The 25,692-nt window shown below is 45.3% G+C and overlaps 1 protein-coding gene across 1 annotated transcript in view; it reads left to right on the top strand.

Moving 5' to 3' along the window:
- LOC107112095 (zinc finger protein 436-like) overlaps window positions 1-2,507 on the top strand; it is a 10,822-nt gene extending 8,315 nt beyond the window's left edge. The window contains exon 3 of the mRNA XM_015413168.1: window positions 1,075-2,507. Coding sequence (XP_015268654.1) covers window positions 1,075-2,177 — 1,103 coding nt within the window. The 3' untranslated portion in view covers window positions 2,178-2,507. The remainder of the gene's footprint in view (window positions 1-1,074) is intronic.
- Window positions 2,508-25,692: the final 23,185 nt, after the last annotated feature.

Raw genomic sequence — 25,692 nt, 5'->3', positions numbered from 1 at the left:
CCCGCCCCCCAAGCAGATATCTCTTGTTCAGGAACTGGAAAAAAGCTACACATTATTTGGGTCCAAAATGTAAGGAAATGTTATGTGCAGCTGCAGGTATGATAATGTTCAGCCATCATAACCAGAGAAGAAAAGCAAGCATGGCACGTCTGGTATGAGGGTAGAGGAGGGAGGAATGCACCCCCCCCCATTTCTCATTAAAACTAACATGGACGGCTTCAAAAGGGAATTAGATAAGCATTATGGAGCAGAGGTCCATCAGGGGCTATTAGCCACAAGGTATAGATAGGGGCTCTGGGGCAAGTGATGCTCTGTATTCTTGGTGCTGGGGGCACCAAGTTGGAGGGCTTCTAATGTCCTGGCCCCACTGGTGGACCTCCTGATGGCACTGGTATCTCTGGCCACTGTGTGACACAGGGTGTTGGACTGGATGGGCCTTTGGCCTGATCCAACATTGGCGTCTCTTATGTTCTTATGTTCTTAGGAGCAGTAGGCTTAGAACGGATAAAAGGAAGTACTTCTTCACCCAAAGAGTGATTAACACATGGAATTCACTGCCACAGGAAGTGGTGGCGGCTACAAGCATGGACGGCTTCAAAAGGGAATTAGATAAGCATATGGAGCAGAGGTCCATCAGGGGCTATTAGCCACAAGGTATAGATAGGGGCTCTGGGGCAAGTGATGCTCTGTATTCTTGGTGCTGGGGGCACCAAGTTGGAGGGCTTCTAATGTCCTGGCCCCACTGGTGGACCTCCTGATGGCATCTGGTATTTCTGGCCACTGTGTGATACAGAGTGTTGGGCTAGATGGGCCTTTGGCCTGATCCAACATTGGCATCTCTTATGTTCTTATGTTATGATACAGTCCTATTTAGGGGAGAGGAAGGAAAAGAGAATGTACTCCTGGGTAGCGCCTGGCTGGGGAAAAGGTATGACCAGCCGCATGCTCGAGGCAGGATACTGGTGGTGACAGAGGACACGAGATATGCAGCGATCACTTAGGAAGGACTGATCTGAGACCTGGCTTCTTGCCAGGGCGCTAACTGGATCTCCGTCTCTCTCTTTGTTCAAGCAGGAGATGTGCAGAAGAATGAAAATGATGGGAGACTCCAGGCATCATTGTCAGGAAAATGCAAGAACGGAGATTTAAAAGGGAACTTCAAGAATCCAAATGGACAAAAGGGTCAGGAAGGCAGCCACTTGGTGGAGAGGAGGGATAATCCAATTCCTTGCCGAGGAGGGGGCGTCCAGGAATTCCGATCCAAGCAAGAAAAGCCACCACAAAAGAGGAGGAACCTCAGTGCCCAGCGAAGAATCCATACCAGGGAAAACACAAAAGATAGCATGGAGTTTGGGAAGAGCTTCAGTCAGAGCACAAACTTTATTTCACATCAACAGATTCATCCAGGCAGGAAACCGTATAGTTGCTCTGTGTGCGGAGAGAACTTCAGTCGGAGAACGGCTCTTACTTCACATCAAAGAATCCACGCAAGGGAAGAGCTCCCCGAAATCCCAGAGTGTGAAAACAGCTGCACTGGGAGATTACTCCAACAACAGCAACAGATAATCCACACAGGGGAGAAACTGTCTCAGTGCGCAGAGGTTGAAAAGACCTCAGGCGACCGCATAAGCCTTACTGTCCAACAAAGAACACACGCAGAAGAGAAACGGTACAGATGCCCAGATTGTGGAAAGAGGTTTCGGTGGGCATCTCACCTTCGGCAGCATCATATAATCCATACAGAGGAGAAGCCGTATAGATGCTCGGAGTGTGGGAAGGCCTTCCGTCACCGCATAAGCCTCACTGTACACCAGAGAACACACACAGGGGAGAGGCCTTACAAATGCGCAGAGTGTGGAAAGACCTTTAGTCAGACGTCATCCCTCCAGCAGCATCAAAGAACCCACACGGGTGAGAAACCCTACGAGTGCTCAGAGTGCGAAAAAAGATACAGTTGCCAGTCCCACCTTCAGCGGCATCAGAAGATCCACACGGGCGAGAAACCTTACACGTGTTTAGTGTGCGGAAAGAAATTCAGTTTAAGTTCCCACCTTCGACGCCATCAAAGGATCCACACAGGGGAGAAACCGTATCAGTGCTCAGAGTGCGGAAAGAAGTATATTCAAATGTCAGACCTTCGGCAGCATCAAAGAATCCATGCACCACAAACAACATAGCTGCTCCGTTTTCAAAAATTGGCCGGCAGCTTCAGGATGATTGTGGGAGTGGCGGTGCCAAAAATGAAGGGAACTGGAACATCCTGGCCCAGGTTGTCTCTCAAACATCTTTCTACGGTTTGCAATGGAAGCGACCATTTACTTGGTAGAATACAAGAAGATGGAGGCAGCAGAGACAGGGAGGGCAGAAAATATCCCTCACTTTACAAAACAAACACTCAGACAGGTTTGCCAATCAGAAGGTTTTCTTGAAGACAATGCTCATTGGAATAATACTCTAGACCAGTGATGGCGAACCTTTTAGAGACCGAGTGCCCAAACTGCGACCCAAAACCCACTTATTTATCACAAAGTGCCAACACGGCAATTTAACCTGAATACTGAGGTTTTACTTTAGAAAAAACCACTCATACATTAACTTCAGATGATCCAAACAAAGTAAGGAAAGCAATCCCAAATGCTTTCATTTACTTAAAATTATTTGGCAGAGAATTCGACACTTTAATGATGGTCTGGTCCTGGCTGGGGCGATGGCACGCGTGCCCACAGAGAGGGCTCTGAGTGCCACCTCTGGCACCCGTGGAATAGGTTCGCCACCACTGCTCTAGATGAAGTTGCAGTTGTGCAGTCACTTTGTTACAAAATCTCTTTGCTACACTACTACAAGTGTTTGTCTTTCAAATCCTTATCCGTGGGACGTATATAAGCAGCTTCTCTCAGAAGGTATTTTGAATCCAGTCGGGATACAAAATCCAGAAATAGAAATGGCGTATAATGTTGCCGTTGTTAATACAGCACTTACAATGATTGACGATTGCATTCGGTACACAGGCGGCTCTCATTGGAAAACATTTGGTCTTCCTGAACCACAAAGAGGTGATAATTATGCACTTGCGAATGAATTGGTAACAGAGATTGTATATGATCCTGAACAGCTTGGATAATTCATATGTCAGAAAATGAACCAAGCTTAATACTGAACCACAGGAACTGTTTTTGTAGGAATTACACGTTGTTTTCAATAAGAAAGGAGGCATATTTTTCACAGATGCAGGAAAGACATGTCTTGTGTAATTTTGCTTATAGTTCACTGAGGATGATCGCTGTTGCTTCATCAGTTATTGTCCTAATTATTTTGACAGGAGGCAGAACTGCTCATTCAGTATAGAAACTCCCGTTAGATATTTCAGCTGCTGGTCAACCAACTTGCAGTATTGGTAGAGGGACAGCAAAAGCTACAATAGCAGGAGTGCAGACTTGCAGTGTGAAATGAGAAGCCTGTGTTAGAAGCTTTACACCACACAATGCAGGATTTGCAAAGAAATAACTATGGAAGAAATCACTTCCTGCTATTCTGCAAGGAACCAAAACTGATGAGTTGCCAGCTGGCATCAAATCATCCTACCTTTGCAGTTGTTTCCAAAAATGCTTCCTTAGGGACAAAAAATATGCGGGTACTAGCGGTTTACTCTATGGATCATGAATCTGCAGAGAAACTCTCGAGATTAGGCCGGGGGTCCCCAACATGGTCCCCGCGGGCGCCATGGCAATCTCCAGCACTTTTCCTGGCCCCCACCAAGTACTTTTAGAAAGTGGGGCTTTTTCCTGGCAGGGCTTCTGATTGGCTGTGCAGGTTTTCAATAAGAAAGGAGGCATAATTTCACAGACGCAGGAAAGACACGTCTTGTGTAATTTTGCTCATAGTTCACTGAGAAAGGATGATCGCTGTTGCTTCATCAGTTATTGTCCCAGTTATTTTGACAGGAGGCAGAACTGCTCATTCAGTATTGAAACTCCCGTTCGATATTTCAGCTGCTGGCCAACCAACTTGCAGGCAGAAGTTCTGTTTAAGATTTACCATTATGGCTATGCATGCATAGCCTCACCCCCCTTACATTTTGCAATTGGCTCGGCTTCCCGTGGCAGCCATTTTGTGATTGTACCCACAGCCGTTTGTCAGAATTCCAAAGGTGACTGCAAGGTCAAAAAGGTTGGGAGCCTCTGAATTAGGCAGTGTTGCTCTAAACCCTGATAGAGAAGGATCAAGAGGTCCATGGAAGAGATTGGGAATGTTGTAATTTCCAGGTGTAATGCACTGTAATGCAAAATTTCCAGGTGTAATACCCTGTTATATGAATCCAGTACAGTTATGTCAATGGGCCATTTTAGCCCCTAGAGATGATGCTGTAGACATTCTGTACAGTGCTGGTGGCCGTAGTTAATGATTTCCGTCTGAATATAGAGACACATGAAGAAGAGGAGGCGATTGGATTTATACCCCGCCCTTCACTTGGAGTCTCAAAGTGGCTTACAATCCTCTTCCCCTTCCTCTCTCCACAACAGACACCCTGTGAGGTAGGTGGGGCTGTGAGAGCTCTGAAAGAACTGTAACTGACCCAAGGTCACCCAGCTGGCTTCCAGTGGAGGAGTGGGGAATTAAACCTGGTTCTCCAGATTAGAATCCACCACTCTTAACCACTACACCAGACTACACTTCACCAAGCTGCCCTATATTGAATGAGAGTCCATCAAAGTCATCACTGTCTATTCAGACTGGCAGGGGCTCTTCAGAGTCTCAGGCTGAGGTCTTTCTCATCACCAACTACCTGGTTCTTTTAATTGGAGATGCCGGGGGATTGAACCTGGGACCTTCTGCCTGCCAAGCAGATGCTCTTCCACTGAGCCACAGAACTTCCCCATGCATTCACCGTAGAGAAGGGCTCTCCCACTCTTGCTAAATTTCCCAGTGGCCTTTGTGTCCCATGCCACCTGCTGGGATGTTGAGATGTAGAAGTGCAGATTAAGTGATGTGCTTTGGTTTGGTTTAAATAATTCCTCCTGGGAGGGACCCAGAGGGTTGCAGTTGGTGACCAGTTGTTTGTCAGCAGGGGTCATTTCGTAGAAAAAGAGGTGCAGGAGCTCATTAGCATAACTCATTAGCATAACTTATTTGCATATGCCACACCCCCTGACATCACCGGAAGTGTGTCAGAAGGCAACACCCACCGCTCAGGCTCCTCTGGACTGTTGTGGATTGCTAGCTATTTTTGGGGGGGGGAGACGACGTGCAGATCTGTCCTCGCAGAGGAGGGAGGGCTTGTACCTGAATAAAACTTGGTCTTAAAGGTGCCACTGGACTGTTTTGGACCGGGGGGGCGGGGGGGGCTCTGCAACTTACCTGGCTGCTTCTTGCTCTGACTCAGGGCTGCTGGGAGCAGGGGGTGGGGCTTGTTGCATGTGCCCGCCCCCCTTGGCTCTTTACTGCTGGAGCTCCGCTCCTGCAGGAAATGACCCCTGTTTGTCAGTATGGGGACTTGTTTTGTGAGTTTCCGCCAGGCTCGGTGGAATCCCCGTGCTAGTCAGTCTCTACATAAAGCCTTTAGGGGAAATCATTCATGGTGTCATCAATATGCTGAAGACACCCGATTCTATATCTTTCTATCTAAATCACCTGGTGATGCTGTACGGGTTCTGAACCAACACTTGATTGCTGTGGTGAAATCCTTTAGGGGTGAACAAGTTGAACCTTGACAAGGCAGAGGTAATGCTAACCTGGAAGGCTGAAGTCCTGATGAACACTGCACTTCCCACTTTTGATGGAGTCCAGCCAACACTCGCTGACTCAATGATACTGGATCCAGCTTTATTGCTGGAGAAACAAGCTAATGCAACTCCAAAAGAGAGAGAAGAAGCCATTGTTTCAGTTTTATTTAGCTCAGAAGATGGCCCCCTATCATGGCTGATCTGGCCACATGGATCCATGCTATGGGTAGTTTGAGCCTAGACTACTCTAATCCATTCTAAGCCTGGCCTTGAAGACAACTCGGAAGCCCCAGTTGGTATAGAAGAAGAAGAAGAGAAGAGATTGGATTTATACCCCGCCCTTCACTACCCAAAGGAGTCTCAGAGTGGCTTACAAACTCCTTCCCCTCCCCACAACAGACACCCTGTGAGGTAGGTGGGGCTGAGAGAGCTCTTGACAGAAACTGCTCTTTTTCAAGAACAGCTCTTATCAGAGCTACGGCTTGCCCAAGGCCATCCAGCCAGGTGCAAGTGGAGGAGTGGGGAATCAAACCCAGTTCTCCCCGATTAGAGTCCACGCACTTAACCACTACACCAAACTGTAGATACTTCATGGGTTCTTGAAGAGTTACAGGATAGGATTCAAGGCTCTGGTTGTCACCTACAGAGCCCTTAATGTCCTTGGGCCTACACACCCCAGGAAGAACCCATTCTGTCCCACCCCTGCAACAGATTCCCTCATCTGAGCTTTCTGAAGGTGCCACCCTGAAAAAGGGTAAAATCCGCAACCCCTCGTTCATGCAAGTTCTCTGTGGCGGTTCATGTTTATCCCCATTTATTTTTATTATTTTTAGAACAACATGCAGAAATTGGAATAATATAGCAAGTATTTGAAATCGGTGGTTCATGTTATGGATGGGAAGCCATTTGCCTTAAGAAAATACTCAACAGCTGTGTGTGAACCGTGCCAGGGAAGCCTTCAGATACACTCAGGGAGAAGGGCAGTGAAGTGTGGTCATGATGGATGGGATGAGAGCCAGAGGAGGCTTGTCCTGCATGGCTAGCTTGGGGGGTAGGGCAAGGTGGATAGGTCTGGGTACCTCCAGTTTGGAGCCTTAAAAATCTGTGGTGCAAAACACTATGGAATTGGGTAATGCAGGTTTGGTGGGATGGCGGAAGTCAGCCCCACAAAGAAAGGATTGGTCCCCCCTAGAGATGTGAAGGCCCAGAAAAAAATGGAAAAATTCGTGGGGAAAACAGTTTTTTCCCATTTTTTTCCTGAAGCCTTTTTGTTTTTTCCCGAAAAATTGAAAAAAGAAATGAAAAAAAATTGATTATGGAACATTTTATTTTAACATGATGAATAAAATATTTTAAGACAAGGTGTTCAAATATTTTCCAAATCATTTCTTTTATATATATATATATATGGTAACAGATTGATCTAATTTCTGTGCACTGAGGACAAGCAAGTCCTAGGTTACAAACGGAACTCTCCAATGCAAGAACGTGGGTCTGTGACAGGGTCTACAGTGCCCCACCATGGTTATTTCAGATCAGGAAAACCCCACAGAGAGGAAGGCTTAGTACCTTTCCCCCATGTTCCTTATCTGAAGGACCTATGTGTACCAGGGAGTTCCATTCCTAACAAGGAATGTGCAGTACATTTTAGATCAAAAGCCCTCTTTATGGACCCAGAAACAAACTGAGGACTGTAATGTATATTTAGGTCCTCACATGTATGAAGGATACTGTAAGATGGGTTTTATCTGATGCCTCAGGTGCAGCCTAATAAGTATGCATTTGGAATTTTCTTTCTTCTTTTTTCTTTCCCAGCCGGCCATGGCTTGGAGGGCGGGGTATAAATATAATAAATAAATAAATTCTCTGAGGTAGAACAAGGTTCCCAAAGAAATTTTAGACCATGGATAAGGATGAGATACAATTTCTCATATTTAAGATTTTAAGGAGTATTCAACTACTCATGCTGGAACACAAAACCAGGCTTGTCTCAAATAACCCTTACTGGTGTCCTCAGTTAAATGGGTTTTTTTTTTCATACACACACCCTTGCTTGAGCCGTGAGCACTCTTTATAAGAATCCATTTCTTCTGTGGGAGGGAAGACCAGAAAATCTATTTAGAAATGTATAGTATGAGCAGATAACACAGGGCAGAAAATAATCTGCAGATGCTTTGAGCCAATATTTCATTAATACAGCCAGCATCATAAAACATTGGGCAGTATCTTACCACTCTATGGGTGCATTCAGACGGGGCGTTTCTGCCAGCATAAACTGCACTGGTTGGAACCAGTGCAGTTTATGCCGGCAGACACGCGATCACACTTACCTCCATCTTCCGGATCCCTCCGTTGGACGCCCGCTCACACGCTGCGGGCGTCGGCGGTTTTTTTTTTAAGCACAGTTTGAGCATGCGCATAGGCAGCCAGTCAGAGAATGGCGATCTTTGCGCATGCTCAAACCCCCCCCCAATTACATTTAAACTTTAAAGGTAAGCACTTACCTTTAAAGTTTAAAGCCCAACTTGGCCTCCCTGTAGTCCCGGACTCCTCCGGGAAGTTAAACTAAAGGCTTTTTTTTTTTTAAACAAACGCTCAAGGCGAAGCTTCGCCCGAGCGCATATCGCTTCCTTTAAAAAAAAAAATGGCGGGCGAAAAGCGGAAGCCTCGGGCTTCCGAACGGAAGTGGCTAGGCACCGCTGGAGAGCAATCAGATGGGGGTAAACCGATTACAACCGTTGTACTCAGGATACCACCACTTGGGGACCTAGTGGCAGAGTACAACGGTTTAAAGGGCTTTGCAATGGTTAGGGACGGAAGGCAGATGTTCTACATGTGAACGCCGGTAAGTTCACCGATTGCAACCGGCACCTATACCATTGCAAATGCCCGTCTGAACGCACCCACGGTGTCATATACTGTTCCCTATCTTCCTGACACTGTGGCCCTCAGTTTTTGTATTACCACCTAGAGGGTGGCAACTCTCGTGATAACATCAGAATATGAGGCAGAACAAAACCAAGTTTCTCCTCGGTCTACTTTATTTCTGACATTTAACAAGGCTTCTCTCTGAAGAAAGCCCTTTCCACATACTTCGTGTAACCCATGTCATCTTATTTCTGTTAAAAGGCTTAGGGTTTAGTGCCCCAGCAGCAAAAGGTCCCAGAGCATGAGCAATTAATGAAGCTGCTCCCATATTACCCATCCCCTCAGTCTTTCTGGCTTGACTGAGGGAACTGCTGATTTCTTCACAGGTCCATGATGGGCCTCACCAGAGAGAAACTGTATAATTAGAATTTCCCTTTTCGGAGACATTATAAAGGAGGGGCTTGCCAAGCAGTCAAGATACTGCTTTAACTCCTTCCCCCGAGTCAGTCAGTCTGGCCTGCAGCAGGAGACAGAAGGCCCAGAGCTTGACTGTGGGAAATGCTAGTTTATTTGCAGGCTCAAGAGAGAACTAAAGCCTCAGGAGTAGCAGCAGGAGCTGCTGAGGAGTACAGAGGGGGAGAAGAAGCCCTGCTCTTGTGTAAGTGACCCTTGTGGACAATGCTGGCAACATTTGCTAGGACTTGCCTTTGTTCAGAGCGCCCTTTGTGAAGAATGCAAATGTTGCTACGTTCATAGCAATTATGACTCAGTTACAACTGTGGTTGTATGTTCCCTCTAAGCTGTGGAGTCTTGTGAGCAAAAATTCTACTTTGTGAGCTGCTAGCATTAAAATTGTGAGCAAGTGATTTGGCTACTACATAAATTAGTTTGTTCTGGAGCCATCCTTCCTGAGCTAAGACCAAAATCTGTGAGCTGGAGGCTAAAAAACTGTGAGCTAGCTCACACTAACTCAGCTTAGAGGGAACACTGGTTGTGGAGTTTATTCTAATAGTTGTTACCTTGAAGACTATCATGCCTGGAATGTTTTCTTTCTGAAGCAATTCCACAATTGCTGGCTAAGTCACAAGGGCTCTGCCGTTCATGTTGACTTCAATCCCCCGCCCAGCTTACCAGCTGGAAAAGATAATTTGAGAGGGGGAGAGGATAAGGTATCCAATAAAACTGCAGTAGTATGAAGACAACATTTTTAAAAATGCAAACAAAACTCTAAAGTGTAAACAATACAGAAAGTGGGTTATGAAGGCAGAGGACACTGCAGCAAAGACAAGGTGATACGGTGAATACAGTGTACGCCTATTGCTTTATAAAAGCACCCCACGAAACTGGTTGTAACTTTGTTCAAATAGAAGAAATGTCTTGGGCATTGCCTGTACCACTTATGGACCATTTTGACCCAGTCACCGGATGCTGACAGATCTTGGGAGGTGGGAAGGCCACCACCTGTCCCTCCTGGTTGCTGAAACCATGTGAAGACCACATCAATAGTGTCCACCATAACTCAGTCACTGACTCAGAATTCCAATTTGTGGTGTTGTCCGGCAGAGCACAAAATTACGAAACCCTGGTGTGTGCGCATCCACACACTCGCCAGTCTGGGTAGTCTGCCATCAGCCCCTTGAACAACCCACACAGTCAGAAGCCAAGGGGCAAGCTTCTAACTTTACTGGGAATTAATTAAGAAGGCCAACCCTGCAAGGTAGGTTACCTGGAGCAATGGGTTTCCACAACGATTAACTTGGTAGGTGGACTCTTTAGGTCTAGGTACTGAAATCAGATTGCAACACTTGAAGGACAGAACACCCAGTATAATCAAGAGATATTTATTAAAGCGTGCAAGGGTATTTAAAAAGAACAGAGCAGAGAGAAATACAACAAATAAGCTATTTTTAAGGTTCTAACAAAATAGTAAAACATTGATTCAAAGTTATCAGATGCTACCCCAGTTGAAGTCACACAGCATTCCTGTCTCTCCAGAGAGCACGTCACAGACAGCGCCTGGTACCTTCCGAGTTTAGCGCATTGTACCTCATGATAGCTGGAGCTAGCAACAAATAACCATAAAACTAGCTGTTTAAGGTCTAAGATTTGAGGGGCAGGGGCTCTTCTGCCCAATCAAAGATCAGACCAGTGATGTTACCGGTTACAACAAATGGCACAGAGGGGAGTCTCTTTATGACAGGATGGAGAGATTATCTGCAATCTACCTCTCCCTTGCCTAGTGCAAATCACAGCGCCAAGCGAGAGTAGGGACTTCCTGCTATTTTCAGAGTCTCCTTCCTGTCTCCTGATTGGCTAAGTTGGGGTTCTTTCCTGCTCCTGCTAAGAACCATTAGTTTACTGCCTCCTTCCTAGCTAGTTAGACAGTTAGACTTCTTTTTTTTCTTTCCTACCAAAGCTTGTTCTCTTCTTAATAAACTGACTTTATTCTTTCAACAGCTTGTGCTCTGCTTAACTGCATATCTACACTCTGCTAATGTACTTTAAAAACCATCACTACAGAAAAGTGTAGATATCAGAGGATGTGCGTTGAACTGGTTGGAATCACTCCCCACAGACTGGACTCAAAGGGTTCCTGCTGGGGACCAGTTATCATCCCTGTGGGACAGATCCTGTGAGGTTCCACAGGGCACAATCCTATTCCCCATGCTCTTCAGTCTCTGTGTAAAGTCCTCAGGTCAAATCAGGGGTCATTTCGTAGAAAAAGAGGTGCAGGAGCTCATTAGCATAACTCATTAGCATATCTTATTTGCATATGCCACACCCCCTGACATCACCGGGAGTGTGTCAGAAGGCAACACCCACCGCTCAGGCTCCACTGGACTGTTTTGGATTGCTAGCTATTGGGGGGCGGGGGGACATGCAGATCTGTCCTCGCAGAGGAGGGAGAGCTTGTACCTGAATAAAACTTGGTCTTAAAGGTGCCACTGGACTGTTTTGGACAGGGGGGCCGGGGGGAGCTCTGCAACTTACCTGGCTACTTCTTGCTGTGACTGAGGCTGCTGGGAGCAGGGGGTGGGGTTTGTTGCATATGCCCGCCCCCTGGGCTCTTTACTGCCGGAGCTCCGCTCCTGTACACTCCTGCAGGAAATGACCCCTGGGTCAAATTATTCACTCTCTACCGTTATCCAAATCTCCTGAATTGCTGCCTGCCTCCTGTGGTGTATTGGTTAAAAGTGAACAAATTGAAACTAAAGCCTGAAGAGGCTGAGGTAATGCTGGTTGGGAAACCTCAAAGGAGATATTTGCTCCCCGCTTTTGATGGAGTTCGGCTTACCCTTGCTGACTTAGTTAAGAGCCCTCAGGTTATACTGGAATCAATATGTACTGCTGGAGAAGCAAGCAGCTGCAAAATATGCTTTCTTTCAACCCTGTCTAGCCTGGAGGATGGCCTCCTACCTTGATATGGCCAATCCAGCCACCAGCATCTGTGCTATGATAACATTGAGACGAGACTACTGCGATGCACTGTGCATCACTCACCTCAAAAGCAAAATCTGTTATCAGGAGCTAGATGAAGCATGCATATTAAGGCCATTCTGCAGTCACTCCATTGGTTACCAGGCTCAATTTAAGATGTTGGCTATCACATACAAAGTCCTTCATGGCTTGATAACTCATATCTGCCTCTCTCCCTGTGTTCTACCATGATAGCTTTGCAGAGCCTCCCATAGGGCAAAATCAACTACTGCCCAAAACCAACCACATGTATTCTCTACTCCGGCCTCCACACTTATGGAGCAGCCCACCTGAGGAAGTCAGGAAAGCTGTTGCTTTCCTGACTTTCAGCAAACTATGCAAAACGGGAATAATTCAGGAGAGCTTCTCTACACAGATAATAGGGCTGTGCTGAGCAGAATGGTTCAGAAAGATATTTGGGTAAAGGGTTAGGGACTGTGGTCTATATTACTGTCTACAGCTCATGCTGCCAGTTGTTGTTTAGTAAGATGGCACTATATAAGTTTTCCATCGTTAAATGCATCAGGTTAATACTGATGCTTCACTTCACCCCTGGAGGTCCTTTCCAACTCTATGATTCTACGATTCTGGGTGATTCCAAATTTCTACAGTACAAATCCTACTGCATTCTTCTAGTGAATGTCCCACCCTGATGACTATATTGACTTATTGTGTGTAATCTGTCTCCATCTGAAAGGTAGACTACAAATAACACAAATAAAATCATGGCTAAAGCTCTTTCCACAATTGGGGCACTGAAACCATTTCTCCCCGGTTTGATTAGTTATAATGTAGGTTTTATGATTATTTTAATTAACCAACATTTACACACTACGAACTACGTTCACAAACTACAGATTTCAAACCTATGATTACATCACTACATAAATTCATTTTACTTCCACAGATTTTTCCCTAAATGCAATTAATACACATCATAACAAAATGGACCTCAATTTATCATGATTCTGGCCTTTCTGAAAGCATGTAAGCCCAGTCATTAAATAAATTCTCTTTGTTTTAGTTATCCATTCCTTCATTTTCAGGATCTCTACTGAATTCCAATATGTCACAAATACCAATCTTGTAGCCGTGATCAAATTCAATGGAACGAGTTGTAATATGTTTGGAATCATAGAAACACAATTTAGGCTGAGGTCACACAGAGCATTAGGCACGCTAGAGGGACGGAAGATAGGCGGAGTTTCCGGGCGTGATCTCATCGGCACATCTGGGAAGCGTCGGGCTCCCGTGGCACACCCGAGGCGTCCCGCTGAAGACGCACAGTAAAAAACTAGTACCTCGGAGGTACTAGTTTCCTGAAACCGCGGGGCAAGGTCGGGTGTCTAATTGTGTTTCCGGAGGTAGTTCCGGCGCCCGCCCATGTCCCCTCGGGAAAAGGTTTTTTTTTCAAAGTCTCCACAGATGCGCACACGCACCCAAGGGAGCATGCGCACATTTGAGTTTAAATAAAAAAACAACCAACCCGTTTGCCCCGCGCCCTGCTTCTTTGCTGCGCCGCAGGACAGTGGAGTGATCGGCACCTCCCCCCTACCATGGGACCTCCACGGGACCTCGATCGGTAGGTCTGCTCAAGCAACCGCACGGTTTTTGGCCCCGGGGTTAACAGCCACGTTTCCCCCCCACATTTTCCTGCCTGTGTGACCGGGACCTTAGAAAACAATCCTAAGCAGGTCTACTCAGAATCCTACTCAAGTCTGTTCAGTGGGGCTTAGTCCCAGGAAAGTATTTTTAGGATTACAATGCAACTAACATAATTTCAGGAGCATTTACTATCTCTCTATTCAAGCCAATATTTCAAAAAGGTACTTCTATTCCAATACACAATTTCCCTTGGGCAGAGCCATCACATGGAGGGGAAAAAATCTGCTGCTACAGCATGGCAATACTAGCAGTCAGCCAGAGCATGGATTCTCTATTTCAGCTATCAGTTTTGGAGTCGTATACAATGGATGAATCATTCTGCATACATTTGCTTTGAAATGCAAAAAGATAATCCCATAGATAGCTCAGATTTCCAGACATTCCCTGCTACTTAAAACCTGGTTCCATTTAGGAAAGAAATGAGGTGTTCCTGTTGACACAGAGCCCTGAGTCCTGGATAGCCCAGGACAGCCCAATCTTGTCAGATCTCAGAAGTTAAGCAGGGTCGACCCTGGTTAGTATTTGGATGGGAGACCCCCTATGGAATACCAGAGTCACTGTGCAGAGGCAGGAAATGGCAAACCACTTCTGAATGTCTCTTGGCTTGAAAACCCTACAGGGTCACTCACTATAAATCAGTTGTGACTTGATGGGGGGGGGGGGGAAATTGCACAGAAGCAAGAATCAGGCCATAGAATCTGTAGAAAACATGCCTTTGGGGCTCTATAAGTACAATCACCTTCTGAAACGATCTTCATCCATGCTATATTACAAACTAGTTTGGCTAAGTCGTGACACACTTTAATATTTGAGATAATCAAACCTCTTTATATCCACCTAGAATGAGCTACAAGCCAAGTTACCTTACGCTTTTTTGTTTTCCAAATAAATTAATTAGGTAAACTTTGCCATTCATTCAAGGTTTTATCGTTAATTACAAAGGGAACGTTCATTAGTAAATAAGTAAGTTTTGGATATTATCATCATTTTAATGGCATTAATGCAGGCTAGAATGCCAAGACTGACAATTTGCCATAACAAGAGTTTTTGTTTAATGTCAAATGTTACAGGTTTAAGTCATCTTTTAAAATATTTGCATTGTCATGACTAATCTTGAGGTAAGTAGCATTTTTTCCAATCACTTTCATCTTTTTTATCCAGTTCAAAGAATCCAAACTTAACAATATATCATTAAAAGGTAAGACTACTTTTTCCCCTATATTTAACTTATAACCTGATATAGCTGATAAGGAATAAAGTATAGAATGTAGCTGAGCACTGGATTTAACAATACTAATTAAGAAGATTATGTCATCTGCATAAAGCATCAATGGATGGTATTCATTATTCAGTTTTATACCCGTTATTGAGTCAGAATATCTTATTGCTATTGCTAATAACGCTATTAATAAATTAAATAACAAGGCCAAAAGAGGACATCCTTGCTCTACTCCTTGATTTACAAGAATTAGGTTTGACAAGACATAACAGAGAGATAACCGTGTTCTGGAAGTTGCATAAATGAATTTTGCTCATGCCTTAAATGGTTCACTGAACCCAAAAGCCTGCAAACGTTTCTAAGCCTCTTTGATCTGCATGATGGATACAACCATCTTTAACCTGTTTGCAAACATAGATATAAGGATTTTGTAATCATAGTTCAGTATGCTGATGGGGTGGCAACAGCTCACGCTGGTAGCATCTTTACCAGACATCAGTATAACTAGTATTTTGGACTTTGACCAATAGGGCGGTAATATCCTTAACACATAATTCTCATTTATTGCAGTAAGCAAAGGATGAGCAACTGTTTCCATAAATTGTTGATAAAACTCTGGTGAAGCAATGTCAAACCCCAAAGAATTTGAAAAACATTTAATTCCTTCATTAATTTCCTCTAATCTAACTTCTTCCCTTATTGTGATAATGTACAGATGTCCATTTTTTGAACGAATCCATTAATTTGGCCAAAATTAGGATTCTGGGAGGAATAGAAATTGGCATAAAAATAACCAATCTCTTGTAAAATCTGATTGGGATGTGTTACTATCCTACCTTTCCTACCCTTTATGGCAGTAATTGTTACACATTCCGCTTCTTTTACTCAAGTTTTAGGTCAAAAACTTATTAACTTCATTGTCTATTTTAAAGAATAACTGAGGTGCAAATACCAATTTTTGTTTATTTTCTCAACTTCCAACTCTTGTAAGGTTTTCCTTACTCCTATATTCCTTTGTAAGTTTGGGACTATGACCTTTTTTGTGCTTAGACTCAAGGTCTTTTAATTTTTCTAAATAGCTTTCTGGGACAGAAGGTGGCATGGTATAGCCCGATCTCATCAGATCTTGGAAGCTAAGCAGGGTTGGTACTTGGAAGAGAGACCATCAAGGAAGGCTTTGTAGAGAAAGGCAAGGGCAAACCACTTCTGCTTCTCACTTGCCTTGAAAATCCCTTGCTGGGGTCGCCATAAGTTAGATGTGACTTTATAGCACTTCACACACACACAAATAGCTTTGTCTCTCTGCCTCTTCTTTGTCAGTTCTGCAGCCGCACTTATGGCCCTTTTTTCATTTCTATGGTTAAGGTAAGGTTTCTGTTTAGAGCAAGATCTTTCCAAAAGTTTATGAGGTTTTGATCCTTTGTGGACTCTCTGGTTCTCTCCAAGGTGTGAAATACGTGAAAAGTGCTTGTCACTGGCTGAGCAGTTACATGGTTTCTCCTCCTGAGAATTCTTTAATGTCATTGAAGGGAGAAACTGCAAGTGAAGCTCTTTCTACTTGCTGAGCATTCAAAAAATTTCTCCCTATGTGGGTTCTTAGATGCCTTTGAAGATTGCAACTCCTATTGAATTTCTTTCCACAGTCTGAACATTCGAAAGGTTTCTCCCCTGTGTGGGTTCTTTGATGTCGTTCAAGATAGCCACTCCAGCTGAAACTCATTCCACACTCTGAGCATTCAAAAGGTTTCTCCCCTGTGTGGTTTCTTAGATGCTGTTGAAGATGGAAACTCCTACTGCATTTCTTTCCACACTCTGAGCATTCAAAAGGTTTTTCCCCTCTGTGGGTTCTGTTATGATGTAGAAGATTGCCCCTCTGACTGAATTTCTTTCCACACTCTGAGCATTCAAACGGTTTCTCCCCTGTGTGGGTTCTTAGATGCTGTTGAAGATGGAAACTTCTACTGCATTGCTTTCCACACTCTGAGCATTCAAAAGGTTTTTCCCCTCTGTGGGTTCTGTTATGATGTAGAAGATTGCCCCTCTGACTGAATTTCTTTCCACACTCTGAGCATTCAAAAGGTTTCTCCCCTGTGTGAGTTCTTAGATGCTGTTGTAGATGGAAACTCCTACTGCATTTCTTTCCACACTCTGAACATTCAAAAGGTTTCTCCCCAGTGTGGGTTCTGTAATGATGTAGAAGATGGCAATTCCTATGGAATTTCTTTCCACACTCTGAACATTCAAAATTTTTCTCTCCTATGTGGATTTTTTCATGCCGCTGAAGACTGACACTGTGACTGAATCTCTTCCCACACTCTGTGCATTCAAAAGGTTTTTCCCCTGTGTGGATTCTCTGATGCTGTTGAAGAGTGACATACTGACTGAATCTCTTTCCACACTCTGAGCATTCAAAAGGTTTCTCCCCTGTGTGGGTCCTTTGATGCTGTTGAAGACAGAAATTCCTACTGAATTTCTTTCCACACTCTGAGCATTCAAAAGGTTTTTCCCCTGTGTGGGTTCTTTGGTGCAAAAGGAGCCCAGATCTGTACTTGAAATACTTTCCACATGGAAAGCACTTATGTGCCTTCCCATCAGAGAAACTCTTACCACTCTCTGAGCAGATAAATGGCTTCCCTCCTGAGGCTGCAAAACTAAAAACGCTTTCCCAGGAGTAATACCCACTTAATAAAATCGGGTTTACTTCTGAGTAGATTTGCTTAGGATTCCTATCTGAATGAACTATCTGGTGTTGAATAAGCTTTGTTTTCTCTGAGAACCTCCTGCCGCAGTCTGAGCAGCTATACATTTTCTCAACTATATGGATTCTTTGGTGTCTCATGAGCTCTTCTCCACAAAGGAAGCTCTTTCCACATTGCAGACATTCATGGACCTTTCTGGGGTGATTTTGCAAGTGAATATTATATTGAGTTTGATCTGAGACATTTTGTGCATACTCCAAGCCTTTGTATGTTTCCTTCACCATGGGAATTACTTCACAGAAATGCCCTTCTTGGCAAGGTTTATCCCTTGTCTTCTCTGTGTTGCTTTCCTGCTGCTTCTGTAGTCCAGTTTGATCACTGAAGTTATATTCATTGTCTTTTTCTAGTGAGAACTCCTGAAATTCCTTAACCATCTCCTCGACATCTCCTGCTGCAATAAAGAGAGAGGTAAGTATGAGCTTAGGCTATCAAGAGATGCTTTTAAAAAGGGTTCTTTTGTTATGTTCGAAGTAAGGAAAAGAGAAAGAACATGGCAGGCTCACTGCAGGGACAGGAAAGTGAAATTGTAACAGGTGATGAAGAGAGGGGAGAACTGCTCAATTCCTAATTTTCCTCAGTCTTCTCTTGTGAGGGAAATGGTGCTCAACATGGTAAAAACAGAACACAGATGAGGGAAGGGAGTTGCAGCCTAGGATTGGCATAGGGGTAGTACATAAATCACCACACCTTAAAAAAGGATATTATAGCTTTGGGAAAAGTGCAGAAAAGGGCAACTCGAATGATAAAAGGGTTGGAACACTTTCCCTATGAGGAAAGGTTAAGGCGCTTAGGGCTCTTTAGCTTGGAGAAACGACGGCTGAGGGGTGACATGATTGAGGTTTATAAGATTATGCATGGGAAAGAGCAGGTAGAGAAAGAGGTACTTTTCTCCCTTTCTCACAATACAAGAACTCGTGGGCCCTCCATGAAATTGCTGAGCGGTCGGGTTAGAACGGATAAAAGGAAGTACTTCTTCACCCAAAGAGTGATTAACACATGGAATTCACTGCCACAGGAAGTGGTGGCGGCTACAAGCATGGACGGCTTCAAAAGGGAATTAGATAAGCATATGGAGCAGAGGTCCATCAGTGGCTATTAGCCACAAGGTATAGATAGGGGCTCTGGGGCAAGTGATGCTCTGTCTTCTTGGTGCCTGGGGGGGGGGTCAACAGTGGGAGGGCTTCTGGAGTTCTGGCCCCACTGGTGGACCTCCTGAGGGTACCTGGTATTTCTGGCCACTGTGTGACACAGAGTGTTGGGCTGGATGGGCCTTTGGCCTGATCCAACATTGGCATCTCTTATGTTCTTAAATACTTAGTTTCTTTAAATGAAACTTTAATTGAAACTAAGTCCTCAGGGCCAGATAAATTGCATCCAAAGATCGCAAAAGATCTCGTGGATGTAATTTCTGAGCCTCCGTCCATTATTTTTGAGAATTCTTGGAGATCAGGTGAGGTGCCAGAAGATTGGAGGTGGGCAAATGTTGTCCCCGTCTTCAAGAAGGGGGAAGAGGAGGATCCAGGTAACTACCGACCCGTCAGCTTGACATCTATACCTGGAAAAGTTTTAGAACAAATACTCAAACAGTCAGACTGTGATTACTAAGAGCTAGCATGGGTTTCTCAAGAACCAGTCATGTCAGATAAACCTTATCTCTCTCTCTTTTTTAAATTTTATTTTTATTGAATACTAGCCTGCTACCCGTGCTTCGCTACAGTATTTAAGCTCTGTAAATCCAGTTATAATACTGATTATGCGAAATTTGAAATGTGACATTTGTTGTAGGAATTCTAACGGAGAAGATTGTAGTGTAAGAAATGAAGTGAGACATAGGTCCCGGTCACACGGAAGGTTTTGGCCCGGGAGAGGGACGGATCGGGGGCGCAGTAAACGGGCGCGATCTCACCACAACATCTGGGAAGCGGCGCACACCTGTCCCCGATCCGTCCCTAAAGCCGGAAAACCTGCTGCAAAAAAGAACCTCCTACAGAGGAGGACTTACCAGGAACGCCGCATGAATTGCGGCCATGGGATCGCCGGTGCGCCCGTCGTCTGGAGCAATCCAGGCACCCGGCCGAACTGCGCATGCGCACACATGCGCAGTTCAGCTGCTGCGCTCTGCCTTCAGTGGCTTCCCCCCGGCATCTGATCGTGCTGGGGAGGACCTGCGTGGTGGCTCAGGGGATCTATGTGATCCCGCTGCCGCGTGTCTCTTTTGGTGCAGCTTTCAAAAGCCACACTTTGCCCGTGCTCCCCCCTCCCCCGTGTGGCAGGGGCCATACATACTTTTTTTTTCTCTACTGAAGGATCTCTCTGTAGACCACATTGGTGATTCTGCCCTCAGGTGCTAGGATCGCCAGGCTGCTTGGTGAGCTCACTCTGGAGCAGGCCCTATAGAACTGTCCATTTAAGAAGTCGTCTGTTAAGTCAACTCCTGCTACCTTTCATGAAAGTGATGGCCTCTCTACTTGTGTTCCTGGATTGTTTTGCTCATATGGAGACTGTGTTGTTCTGAGCACCTAGAGTGATCTTGCTGGTACTTGGCCTGTGCAGCTCAGTCTTTGCCGCATTCCTAAGTTGCCTCCTCCTTGTAGCGTTGGTGTATCTGGCTCGAGGTTTGCCAGGAGCTTTCTTGGGGGCAGTAAGAGGTGAGAGGTGTGAGGGGGAGTTGGTGTGAGGGAGTGGTGATGTGGTGGACATTTCTTCAGGTTCATGAGGGAGGCATGCATTGAAATGGCTCCTAGAAATGTCCTTTACTATCTCCCCATAAACATTCATACCCTGGCCCTGCTCCTACACCTGACAGACACCAGCCTGTCTGGTGTTGGGGGGATTGTATTTGAAGGCATCGGGGAGGCTGAGCCAGCAGCAGTGCTACGGCAATCCTGCTGAGCAAACCTCCCCGGTGGCTGTAAGCATCCCACCTCCTCTCTTACACCTGACAGGCAGCTGCCTGTCCAGTGTAGGATGGAGAAGGTGGAGGAGTATTAGAAGCCACTGTGGAGGCAGGGCTGGCAGAATCACTAAGGAGTTACTGCTGGGGCAGGCTCCCTCGTGGCTTTAAGCACCCTGCAACTGCTGCTGCACCTGACAGACAACCACCTGTTAGGTGTAGGAGGTGGGGGGAGTGTGTTGGAAGCCACCCCACCTCCTCTCCTACACCTGACAGGCAACTGTCTGTCCAGTGTAGGAGGGGGGAGGAGTATTAGAAGCCACTGTGGAGGTGGGGCTGCACCCGACAGACAACTGCCTGTTAGGTGTAGGGGGTGGGGGGAGTGTGTTGGAAGCCACCCCACTTCCTCTTCTACACCTGACAGGCAGCTGCCTGTCCAGTGTAGGAGGGGGAGGGGGGAGGTGTATTAGAAGCCACTGTGGAGGTGGGGCTGCACCCAACAGACAACTGCCTGTTAGGTGTAGGAGGTGGGGGGAGTGTGTTGGAAGCCATCAGAGAGGCTGGGCCAGCAGCTTTGCTTCACCTCGCAGGTGGTTCTTGGCCACGCCTGATCTCCTCAACTGTCATTAGCTGTCTGCAGTCCCCTGTAACGGTTGGCTTTTTTTACCTCAGTAACACTGAGTTCTGTAGGTGACCAATCAGAGAGTGGGGAGTGCAGAGTCAGCCGCCTGGCAGCTGCATAGGAATCAATGGGGGGAGCACATTTCCCCCCTTCTGACCCACTTAGGGGTTGAATTTCTTTTAAAAATCCCTTCTTAGCAAGCACCTACGCCATGGTAGGAGCGCTCTCCCCGAATTTGGTGTCTCTAGGTCCAGCAGCTTGGATTGGGAAGTGATTTTACGGTGAGGGGACTTTCTTTTATATATATAGATGAAAAAATAACATTACATTCAATCAATTGTCATAGAGTAAGCCAAAAGTCATAACATTTAACCTCTAAACTCACAGATTATTTTTATAACTATCAACAGAGCTTGAAGAGGAATCCAGTATAACTCATTAAGCTAGTGTTCTTGGGATAAATAGGCATTGGTTATTGGAATAGAGTTCTTAACATATGGTCAGATTCAAGAGTGCTTTAAAGGTAAAGCCATTTATGGTAGTTCGGATTTGAAGGAGGTAAATCTTGTGCTGACATGTAGTTTAGCACAGGGGCCCATAAATGAAAAAATTTGGAGTAAGTTGGTTTGGAGGATGTCTGTGGTCTTTATATATTGGCCATAACAAATTGGTCCCATATTTTTTCATTCCAGGCTGCTAAGGTTGGTGGAAAGGGGGACTTACAAGCCACCGTTATTGTTAGCCTTGCAGTTGCCGTAACTGAAGAAAATTGGGAAAACCACTAGGCCATTCAGGTTTGACCTAGATCACATCCCTGATGAATATACAGTAGAGGTGAAGAATAGATTCAAGGGTCTAGATTTGATAGATAGAGTGCCTGAAGAACTATGGACGGAGGTTCATGACATTGTACAAGAGGCAGCAATCACCACCATCCCAAAGAAAAAGAAATGCAAGAAAGCAAAGTGGCTGTCTGATGAGGCTTTACAAATAGCAGAGGAAAGAAGGAAAGCAAAAGGCAAAGGTGAAAAGGAAAGATTTACCCAACTGAATGCAGATTTCCAGAGAACAGCAAGGAGAGATAAGGAGGCCTTCCTGAATGAACAATGCAAAGTAATAGAGGAAAACAATAGAATGGGAAGGACTAGAGATCTCTTCAAGAAAATTGGAGAAATCAAGGGAGCGTTCCATGCAAAGCTGGGCATGATAAAGGACAAAAACGGTAGGGACCTAACAGAAGCAGAAGAGATTAGGAAAAGATGGCAAGAATACACAGAAGAACTATACAAGAAAGACCTCGATGTCCTTGACAACCACGACGGTATAATCACTGACCTCAAGCCAGACATCCTGGAATGTGAAGTTAAATGGGCCTTAGAAAGCATTGCTAACAACAAAGCTAGTGGAGGTGATGGTATCCCAGCTGAGCTATTCAAAGTCTTAAAAGATGATGCTGTTAAAGTGCTGCACTCAATTTGCCAGCAAATTTGGAAAACGCAACAGTGGCCACAGGATTGGAAAAGGTCAGTATACATTCCAATCCCAAAGAAGGGCAATGCCAAGGAATGTTCAAACTATCGCACAATTGCACTCATATCACACGCTAGCAAGGTCATGCTCAAGATCCTACAAGCTAGGCTTCAACAGTACATGGATAGAGAACTGCCAGAAGTACAAGCTGGGTTTCGAAGAGGTAGAGGAACTAGAGATCAAATTGCCAACATTCGCTGGATTATGGAGAAAGCAAGAGAGTACCAGAAAAACATCTACTTCTGCTTCATTGACTATGCTAAAGCCTTTGACTGTGTGGATCACAACAAACTATGGCAGGTCCTTAAAGAGATGGGAGTACCAGACCACCTCACATGTCTCTTGAGAAACCTGTATAAGGGCCAAGAAGCGACAGTTAGAACCGGATACGGAACAACTGATTGGTTCAGCATAGGAAAAGGAGTACGACAAGGATGTATACTGTCACCTTGCTTATTTAATATATATGCAGAGTACATCATGCGAAATGCTGGCCTGGATGAATCACAAGCGGGAATTAAGATTGCTGGGGAAAAGATCAACAACCTCAGATATGCAGATGATACCACTCTAATGGCTGAAAGTGAAAAGGATCTAAAGAGCCTCTTGCTCAGAGTAAAAGAGGAGAGCGCAAAAGTGGGCTTGAAGCTCAACATCAAAAAAACTAAGATCATGGCATCCGGCCCCATCACTCCTTGGCAAATAGAAGGGGAAGTCGTGGAAGTAGTGACAGACTTCACGTTCCTGGGATCCCAGATCACCGCAGACTGTGACTGCAGCCATGAAATTAAAAGACGCCTGCTCCTTGGGAGGAAAGCGATGGCGAACCTAAACAGCATGATAAAAAGTAGAGACATCACCCTGCCAACAAAAGTCCGTATGGTATTCCCAGTAGTCATGTATGGCTGCAAGAGTTGGACTGTAAGGAAGGCCGAGCGTCGAAGAATAGATTCTTTTGAACTATGGTGCTGGAGAAGACTCTTGAGAGTCCCTTGGACTGCAAGAAGATCAAATCAGTCAATCCTAAAAGAAATCAACCCTGACTGTTCCCTGGAAGGCCAGATAATGAAACTGAAGCTCAAATACTTTGGCCACCAAATGAGAAGGGAGCACTCACTGGAGAAGACCCTGATGCTGGGAAAGACTGAAGGTCAAAGAAGACGGGGACGGCAAAGGATGAGATGGTTAGACAGTGTCATCGATGCAACGGACATGAAATTGAGCCAACTTCAGAGGACGGCGGAAGACAGGAGGGCCTGGCGTGATCTGTTCCATGGGGTCGCGAAGAGTCGGACTCGACTGTGCGACTGAACAACAACAACAAAGTTCCTTGACATTCTCTCTAAGTGATTCATCCCATAAGTTCAAGAGCGTAATCTATTTTTTTGAGAAAGTTACTATCTTGCTGGATCAGGGGAATGCTGTAGACATAGTTTATCTTTATTTCATTAAGGCTTTTGATAAGTTCCACATCATATTCTTGTTGACAAGTTGGTAAAATGTGCTTTGGATCCTGTTAGATGAATCTTTAATTGGTTGACAGATCTCACCCAAAGAGTGCTTGTTAATGGTTCCTCATCCTCTTGGAAAGGAGTGACAAGTGGAGTGTCTCAAGGCTCTGTCCTGGAACCTGTTATGTTCAACACCTTTATAAATGTTTTTATTTATTTATTTATTTGACGTATTTCTAGCCCTCCCTCCCTGCAAGCAGGCTCAGGGCGGCTCACATTACTTGGCCCACTGGGCCGAGATTCATATAAACATTTAAAACCAATCAAACAATCAATCAGTTACAATAAAACCAGTTAAACAATCAATCAATTACAATATACAAATTAAAGTGGTCACAGTACGTTTTAGGCAAGATGGCGTGCCATATAGGGCCAGTACATCCCACTCAGCAGCGGCGCAATCACACTGCAGCCCGGCCTATGCCACAGATAGTAATAGTGGCCATTGGTGGTATTAGTAGGCGGCTCCTAATTGAAAGCCTGGTGGAAGAGCTCTGTCTTACAGGCCATGCGGAACTGCATAAGATCCCACAGGGCCCTGATCTCCTCTGGGAGTTCATTCCACCAGTACGGAGCCGCCACTGAAAAGGCCCTAGCTCTGGTCGCAGCGAGCCTGGCATCCCTGGGACCTGGAATAACCAGCCGATGTTGTGACACTGGCCGTAGTGCTCTTTGGGGTATGTATGGGGAAAGGCAATCCCTCAGGTATGTTGGACCCTGGCCATTTAGGGCTTTAAAGGTAAGTACCAGCACCGTGAAGCGAATTCGGTATGCTATTGGCAGCCAGTGCAGTGCCTTCAGCACGGTCCGGATGTGCTCCCATCTAGGACGACACATCAACAGCCTGGCCACGGCATTCTGCACTAGCTTCAGCCTCCGGATTTGCGACAAAGGCAGCCCCATGTAGAGAGCGCTACAATAGTCTAGCCTCGAGGTGACCATCTCGTGGATCACTGTAGCCAGGTCGTCGTGGTCGAGGAAGAGAGCCAACTGCTTAACCACCAGCTGAACTTTAAATATTTTCCCTTCACTGGGGAGTCCTATGGCAGGGCCCGCAGGAGTATGTGAGTAGCTGAGCCCAAATAAAAGCCATATTAGGGAGCGGCTACTTCAGTAGCTGAATACAGATATTTGATCTGTATTCAACTGAATAAATACCCGAAAAATACCGATAAGGTATTCGGCTCAGTATATACCAAGCGTACACTCCTAGTCACAACCTTTCCCTAGCCAGTCCTCCAGGAGAGCTCTTTCTATATTCTAACTATCCCTCCCCTCCCCCAAACTCCCCAAATGTACTTTAAGGAAAAAGGTGGCAAAGATTTGTTCCTCTGCCCTTTATATTTGCCTTTCCATGCAGGTTTTTGATGATCAAATACAAGGAGTGATTGTGATTTCTAGTCCTGAGAATGTACAGAGAGTTTCCTT

The sequence above is a fragment of the Gekko japonicus genome, unplaced genomic scaffold (assembly GCF_001447785.1).
Source record: "Gekko japonicus isolate JY-2015 unplaced genomic scaffold, Gekko_japonicus_V1.1 scaffold5463, whole genome shotgun sequence".
NCBI lineage: Eukaryota > Metazoa > Chordata > Lepidosauria > Squamata > Gekkonidae > Gekko > Gekko japonicus.
Note: the sequence above shows the minus strand (reverse complement) of the source record. Positions and strands in the feature narration are given on the sequence as shown.